This window comes from Apodemus sylvaticus, chromosome 15 (genome assembly GCF_947179515.1).
Source record: "Apodemus sylvaticus chromosome 15, mApoSyl1.1, whole genome shotgun sequence".
In the NCBI taxonomy this organism is placed as follows: Eukaryota; Metazoa; Chordata; class Mammalia; order Rodentia; family Muridae; genus Apodemus; species Apodemus sylvaticus.
The window spans coordinates 61,843,659-61,851,875 of record NC_067486.1 but is presented as its reverse complement, the minus strand read 5'-3'; the positions used below and the strand labels follow the sequence as shown (position 1 = coordinate 61,851,875).

General features: G+C 48.0%; 1 protein-coding gene across 1 annotated transcript; it reads left to right on the top strand.

Moving 5' to 3' along the window:
• The first annotated feature begins 4,573 nt into the window (after positions 1-4,573).
• Positions 4,574-5,718, top strand: LOC127665828 (60S ribosomal protein L39-like). Its single transcript, XM_052158415.1, has one exon. It carries the CDS (start codon positions 5,409-5,411, stop codon positions 5,562-5,564), a length of 156 nt encoding a protein of 51 aa, XP_052014375.1. The 5' UTR covers positions 4,574-5,408; the 3' UTR covers positions 5,565-5,718.
• Positions 5,719-8,217: the final 2,499 nt, after the last annotated feature.

The window sequence follows — 8,217 nt, the reverse complement described above, 5'->3', positions numbered from 1 at the left end:
GTGTGTCTGGTTTTATGTTGAGGTCTTTGGTCCACCTGAACTTGAGTTTTGTACAGGGTGATAGGTGTGTATCTGTCTGCATTCTTCTACATGTAGATACCCAGCTTATCCAGCAACAGTTGTTGAAGATGCTGTCTTTTTTCCAATGTGTATTTCTGCCTTTATCAAAGACCAGATGCTCATAAGCATAGACATTTTCTAATAAGTCCTCTGGAGATATCTTATCTCAACTCCCACTCCTGCCTTTTAAAACAACACAGTTCTAATATATTACATACACTGTGTGTGTGTGTGTGTGTATGTGTGTGTGTGATTATGCACACTGTGCATGTGTTCTTGCATATATACGTAATGTGAAAGGATACCACACATGTGTGGTAGTCAGATTGCAGGAATCAATTCTCTCCTTCTGAGAAGCCTAGGCTGATTCCATGACTGGCTTCAAATTGTCAGTGAAGGAGTCCAGGCAAGCTCAGGCAAGTTACTAATAGAAAAAAACCCAAGTTTCAGCCTTAACACCAAATAATGGTTCCAGATGCCTAGAGATAGAGTAAGATAAAGCTCATCTACCCCAGAACTCTCTCTCCCTCTCTCCCTCTCCCTCTCTCTCTTTCTCTCTTTGTAATGGGAGGCCCAGCATGCTGGACTTCTGCAGAATAAAACACTCTTTGCGTTTACACACTATTTGAGTCTTGGGTGTCATTCAGCAAATCTCTGACCCTTACACTTCCACCACCTTATGAGACTCAGTGATGGAACTCACTCCCGTCATCAGGTTTAGTGGAAGCACCTGTACCCCTGAACCATCTCTCCAGCCCCACAAACCTTTCAAACACTGCTTTCTAAGCTAATGAAAGTATCCTAGAGCTTCCTCATCCTTGTTCCCAGGATGCTTAGGCCATGTCAGAAAGTTCTGGAGTCCAAACCCAAATGCACCCATCCTACAACACTCAGGAGGCTATTTTCCCCCAGGTTCCTCTCCAGTTTGAGCTGAGGATATGACATTGAAATCTTCACTCCTGATACCCTGTATGCCCTACATGTGAGCTCGTGCACACACACACACACACACAGAGGGAGAGAGAGAGAGAGAGAGAGAGAGAGAGAGAGAGAGAGAGAGAGAGAGAGAGAGAGAGAGAGGCACAATAAGTGAGCACAGCCAGGGACAGTTGAACCATCTCCAACTGACCCAGCTCATCTTTCTTTCTGGTAGTTCTCGGGAGCAATTGCAGACTAGGCAGGGAGCAGCATCCTGAAACAGTAGGGAACTGGCCAGATGAAACTGGGCCCTACTCCAGCCTTTCCACCTCTTCTTTCCCAGAAACAGGAGGATTTTCAATGCTTTAATCCACTGAGTGACTCATGCGTCTCTTGTGTATAACACCCAGGGCTGGCTGCTCTCTGAGTCCCTGAGCTGTTGTGCAAGTGGGACACATACAGGGGACAGCATTCCTGGGCCTTGAGGAACTGGCTAAAATGCACCCGAGGCTCATGGTATCCCTGTTGGTAATAAGTTTACTTCCTATAACTTGGAGAGCAGAGAGGAAGTCCTGTCTCGGTCTAAGACAAGTTAGTAAGAAGAATGCACTGAAGCTGCTTCACACAATCTAAAGTCTCATGGAGAAAGGAAGCATCGTATGACATTGGTACCATACCAGGTAATTTTACACTCCCTTCTATTTTATACCCAGGCCACTGTTTACAATGGAACCCGAGCCTTGCTTACGCTGGATAAAGGCTGTGAAAATAATCTACATCCCCAGCCACAACTTTCATTTTTAAAACAATGTTTCCGTTCCCTCCACTCCCAAAATAGACAGACCCGTGCTGCATTTCTCCAAACAAAAGGTCACAGGAGAGAGGTTGGGGCTTGTGGGACAGAAAGGCACCGAGTCCCCCAGATGACTCCACGACTGAGAACCGTTTGTAGCTTTGGAATGAAAGTTTGGTGTTGAAATTCTGACTGATGTTTGTTCTCAAAGTAACAATTGTGACTCTGCAGGCTTATGTTTGGTGATGCAAAACTGTTAGGTGGAATCAAGAGACATCCTCGGGGAAACAAAACCCTGTGAGTCCCGTGGATTGAATCAAGAGTTTCCCAAGGGGTAGAAGAAACTGGCTTGAGGTGGTATGTGAGGGAGTGGGGATCTCCCCGCAGTTCCCATCCCATCACCATCACCGGCAGGCAGAAAGAAGACCCCAGGCACACTCTTAAAAGAGATGTCACTAACGCGACACAGCATAGCTTCACATTGCTACTCTCCCCTTGAGTGTGTGTCACCCATCAGATACTGCTGCGTGCAAAACACACAAATCCACAAGGCAGTTGGTGTCACTGTCTCCACTGTCCACATGTGGAGAGAAAGGTGGAACCAGGTTAAATACTGCCCCCCCACCCCCAGTCTGCACAAAGCAGCAGAGCAGAGGTTTTCATCTGAAGAGCTGACACCAGGACCACATCTGTATCCACCCAGTGTGGGGTACATAACCTCCCAGCAGCCCTTGAGGCAGGCGACACCACCCTACCTTCCATTAGCTCTGATGATGGGAAGCCCAGAGGGCCGCCTGGAGGCAGGGGCAGCTCAAGGGCAGCTCAGGGGCAGCTCAGGGGCAGCTCAAGGGCAGCTCAGAGGCAGTTCAGGGGCAGCTCAGGGGCAGTTTTCTGCACTATATCAGCGCATGCAAAACACATAATCCACAAGGCAGGTGGCATCACTATTGCCACTGTACACACACGGAACTTCCTTAGTCCTAGATGCAGGGCTAACAGCATGTTTCTGAAGCAAGAGAAAAGCACCAGCTTCCCAGGGATCCTGCATTCAAGGCTGGGGGACCCAGAAGGCCCACCTTAACCTCACATGCTTCGCCCACTGGGCTGACCCTGGCAGGGGTCATCCTGTTGGAGTGGTTTTGTTTTGTTTTGTTTTTTTAAGTCCACGTTCAACAATCACCTTTACTAGTCTCACCCTCCCAGTTCTAGGCAACTCTTCCCCCCCCCCATCAGCTGTTAATATGAACTTGAAGTTTTTATTTAAATAAGCTTTAGGGGGTGGGCAGAGGTGTTTTGAGAGTATATAGCCTAGGCTTGGCTGAAATTCATTATGTAGACCAGAATGATCTTACATTCACTGTGTAGTCCAGGCTAGCCTCAAAGTCTGTGTAGCCCAGGCTAGCCTCAAAGTTATAATGATCTGCCTGCTTCAGCCTCCAGAATGCTAGCATTATAAGTATGGAGTACCACACCCAACTTAAATGTAAAATAAATGTCTTTCAGATAGAACACCTATATTCTATCTGAAACACAGTCGGCCTCTGACGTGGACTGACAGGTGGGTACTTTGTTAACGTCTCCTGCTAGCATTGACCAATGTAGGGAAGGCTGTTCCGGGGAACCTTGTGGATGAAAGCACAGTGCTCTGTTAACAAAGGCAAATGTTAGCCCACAGCTTCCCAGAGGGGAGCCTGCACCTTCAGCTCTGAGAAGGAAGTTGTGGGGAGTTTGTCTAACAGTCAGTCATGAGACAGACACTCAGGTCAATCCCAGACTTGTGAAGGTTATGTGAAGTGGGCAGCCTTGTGGGATGGAGCCCTCAACCCGAGGATCTGATGTTAATTCCACAGCGTGGGATTTGAGGTCAAGCAGCTGGTGACTTCTGGGAATCAGGTGAGTTTATGAAGAAACAACTACCCTGGATCTGCTGCAAAAAGTGCCGGGCAGTATAGGAGCAGGAAAACATTTCGGAATTTAACCCAGGTCTTACAGTCAAATCCGGGCCTGAAGCCCAGCTCGCTTTTATCCTGTGACTTTGCATAGACAGCAGCAGTCCTCTGGACCCGCTCTGTCATTCGTTTGGTTGCTGGTGATGACGGTGATGATGGCGGTGGTGATGGTGGTGGTGGTGGTGACAGAAGGGTACCAGCTGCTACTCATCTGGATGAGCTGGATGGGTTGATAGATTTCAGTTCTACCTTGCAGCAGTTCCAAAGCTGTTAACGAAGGAAGGATGCATGGGGTGGTGACTGTGGTTGGGGACTGTAGAACACAATGCTAATTTTGCAGGTCATAGAAGGAACTGTTCCCCTAGCAACCTTAGGCGGTAAAGAAAGCAAATGAAGTGCCAGCAGAAGAGCCCTGTCTGCCCTGGAGTGCTGCACAGGACAGCCTTGGATGTCAGCACACACGGCCAGTGGATAAACGGGACAGGCTCGTGTGGGACCACAGTGGCATCGACTTGTCTGGCGTGCACCGAATTGATCTCCATTTTCTTCGTTTTCATCCTTCCTTTCCCTCTCCCCTCCCTCTCCTTGCTTTCCAGGGTCACCAGGTCAGAGCCGCGTTGGACGAGGATTGAAAAGAGAACTCTGAACTTCTGGGCTTTCCCAGTTTGCCTGTGATGAAGTGAAACTGGCATACAGCGAGAACAGGATGCTTAGGGTCTTCTCTTGTTGTCTCAGTGGTTAAAGCCCTACCCCAGCTCTCAGTAGATGGTGCCTATAAACCTCCTGCACTTCCCCACGTTTTAAAGAAATCTGAAGACTGGGAATGGTAAAGCCCTCCCACGAACCCTGTAAACACCAGGAAACTAAAAAACAAATTCTGTGGTTGTGCTCTGTGTGTGTGTGGTGGGGGTGGGGTAGGGTGCCTGTCCTCACCCTTGGCAGTGAGCCAGGTGAGGAAGCCTCCCAGAGACTGAAGTGACCATATGGAGTTAACTGTAGTAGCCAGACCTATGCTCAGCAGTGTACACTTGAGACTGAGCAGGAAGATACCCGGCCACCTCACGACAGATTCAGGATGGGCACAGAGCTGTGAATGAGGGATGTGGGTGAGATGAGGAGACAGAGGTTAAGTTTTGGCTTCATCCCATCTGTTCCTCTGCATCTTGAGGGACGAGACAGTACTTACCAGAAGGAGAAAGAAGCAGCAGCATCGAGTTCTAAAGGAGGCAGCACTCATTGGAAGACAACTAGAAGTTCAAAACAGCTTGTTGTTTGTAAAGGTTACTGGAAGAGTTGTGAGGGCTGGGAAGTTACCTAGCAATAGTCACTTAGTCTATACCGAGCCTGTGCAGAGAACAGAGGGCATAGGTTAAGGGTCATGATAGGCGAGTACTGAGAACAGCTAACAGCAGCATCTCCTTAAGCATGTGCATCCTGGACTGCAGAAACCCAGCCACAAGAGAGAGTGTCGCAAGTCAAACAAGTGATGGATTTAGAAGTGGACTTGGTGGCTCATGCCTTTAATCACACTGCTCAGGAGACAAAGGCAGGCAGATCTCTGTAAGTTTTGAGGCCAGTCTGGTCTACACAAAGTGCTTCAGACCAGCCAGGGCTCATATTAAGACCTTGTCTCGCTCTTCGTCTTTCCTCCGCCATCGTGCGCGCTACTCCTGATTCGGCTTCTCGCCATGTCTTCTCACAAGACTTTCATAATCAAGCGATTTGTGGCCAAGAAACAAAAGCAAAACCGTCCTATTCCTCAATGGATCCCGATGAAAACTGGTAAGAAAATCAGGTACAACTCTAAGAGAAGACACTGGAGGAGAACGAAGCTGGATCTGTAAGGAGTCACGCCATGGCAAGACTGAGCGTTTATACTGAATTGTGGTCATCGATCAGTCCTACCAGATGGAGTTCAACATTTTTAACCTAAAGATTTGCTTGTGTCTTAAATTAGGGTGTTTGTCCAGTAATAAAACTTAGAACCTTCAAAAAAAAAAAAAAGACCTTGTCTCAAAAAGGAGGAAAAGGAGACAGAGGATAAGAAGATGATGGCTTAAAGTACTGAGCTGAGGGCTGGTGAGGCAGCTCAGTGGTTAAGAGCACCCACTGCTCTTCCAGAGGTCATGAGTTCAAATCCCAGCAACCACATGGTGGCTCACAACCATCTGTAATGAGAAACAAAAATCCTATGGGCTGGAGTGAGCGAGTGTGTGTGTGTGTGTGTGTGTGTGTGTGTGTATGCATGCATGTGCTCAGTGTAAGCAGGCCAGAGCAAGAAGGAGAAAGGGAATGGGGGCGGGGAGAAAATAGGGGGGGATACAGAGCTGGGGATGTAGCTCAACTCATGAATGTTTACCTAGTGTGCACAAAGGTCTAGGTTTGATCCCCAGCACCAAATAGACTGGACATGATGTCGAATGTTTGTGTTCCCAACACTCGGAGGTGAAAGCAGGCAGATGGAGGTTCAGGATCATCTTCTGTTTCTTGAGGAGTCAGAGACAGCCTAGGCTAGAGGCCTGATCCAGGTAGAGGAAGGAAGTAGCACCTTTAGATACAGAGCAGCCAGCAGACAGTGGTGGTGTGAATACTAATGGCCCCACAGGCTCATATCCTTGAGGGCTTAGTTGCCAGGGGGGGGGCGCACTGTTTGAAAGGATTAGAAGGTTGAGGGGGTGTGGCCTGGGAGGAGGTGTGTCACTGGGAGGTGGGCTTCAGCATTTCAGAAGCCTGCGTTACGCTCAGGATCTCTTTCTGCTGCCTATATATCCAGATGTGGAACTCTCAGCTACTGCTCCAGCACTATGTCTGCCTGTTTGCCACCATGCTGATAACGGACTATGGCTTTGAAACTGTAAACCATCCCCAGTTAAATGTTTTCCTTTATAAGGGTTGTTGTGGTCAGGGTGTCTCTCCACAATACAACAGTAACTAGCATAGACGCTCTTAGGATCTCCACTCTGTCCTTCTGTTCTCTTGCCTTGATACTGCAAGCATCTGAGTCCTTACGTGAAGACATTCACATTTGGTCTGCACATAAGCAAGCTGAGAGGTCCCAGGGTGCCAGGGTGCTGCTGTAGTTGACTAATCTCCCCAGCCCCAATGCTCTGGATTCTCAAATAAAAGACAGACACAGACAGATAGACACAGGCACGCACGCAAGTGTGCGCACAAACACATACACACACAGCCTTATATTTAATATGCCTTAATCAGTTCAATGGCTGGGCCTCTCCCAAACCGCCACACTGTTAATGCCTCCCCGCCAATACTCCTAAATTACTTATTAAAATCTATATTCCATCTTTGCTACCCTAGAGTCAATGGGTGGGAGGGGGCTGGGGGCCACTGTTTCCTGGCTTTTACATGATTGTATGTTTTCTCTTTTGCAGCCTCAAACCTGGATCTTTTTCCTTTTCTGGCATGGGGATTCCATTTTCTCCCCATCCTGTGTTTCTTTCTTTTTTTAAAAGATGTATTTATTTATTATATGTAAGTACACTGTAGCTGTCTTCAGACACACCAGAAGAGGGCGTCAGATCTCATTAGGAATGGTTGTGAGCCACCATGTGATTGCTGGGATTTGAACTCAGGACCTCTGGAAGAGCAGTCAGTGTTCTCAACTGCTGAGCCATCTCTCCAGCCCCATCCCTCCTACGTTTCTTGCCTAGGAATCCTAGAAGTCCCACGTCTGTCTACATGCCCAGCTATTCGCTATGTGTTGGGAACCAGAGAGCTGGGCTCAACACCCCCAGCTGAGCTTTTTGTACAGGTTTCTTCAGAGCAAAACATCCCGTGGCTTAGCTTGATTCCTGCCTTCCTGCCTGGTGTGGTACAGACTTCCCAGGTGCCTGACCTATGACTATAATTGTTTTCTCCTGTTCCTTCCCTGGCCTCTAGTATATATATATATTGCTAGTCTCTCAGTAAAGCTTTGGCATTCTCCTTGCAGAATGACCCGTGTCTGTGTTTTTTGTCAACCCCCCAGGCCAGGCCTACGCCCGATACTGGGTACCGTGGCAGCGCAGGCACTGCCAAATGGAGGTCCCACCGAGATCGGGAAAGAGAGGAGAACCTGACGGGATCGTTCCAAGGAAAGCCAGCCGGCCGGCGAAAGGAAGAGGAACGTATTGGGGAATGTATGTTGCAAGAAACAAAGTAAAAGTGAGTACAGGATGGCGCCATGGGGATAACAAGTTCCACCTTAAAATTGGTGGAGCAACTGGTGGTTCTGCTTAGGTAACAGGTATTGGGTTCAAGGTGAAAACAGCTAGGGTGTGACAGCAAATTGGGATGGTGAATTTTATTAGGCAAATTGTCAGCAGTCTAAAACTTCATCAGGCAAGAGGAATGGGGCATAAAATAAAATAAAAAGAGTAAAAGACAAAAAACAGATTTTAGAAACATAGAAGAGAAAGAGAAAGAGAGAAGGAAAATGGATTCAAAACTCTCTTAGGGACAAGGGGAAACATGGAGAAGTCCTGTTTCCTCTATGGG

Coding starts and splice junctions, on each gene's coding strand:
- LOC127665828 (XM_052158415.1), top strand. CDS start 5,409: ATGTCTTCTCACAAGACTTTCATAATCAAGCGATTTGTGGCCAAGAAA.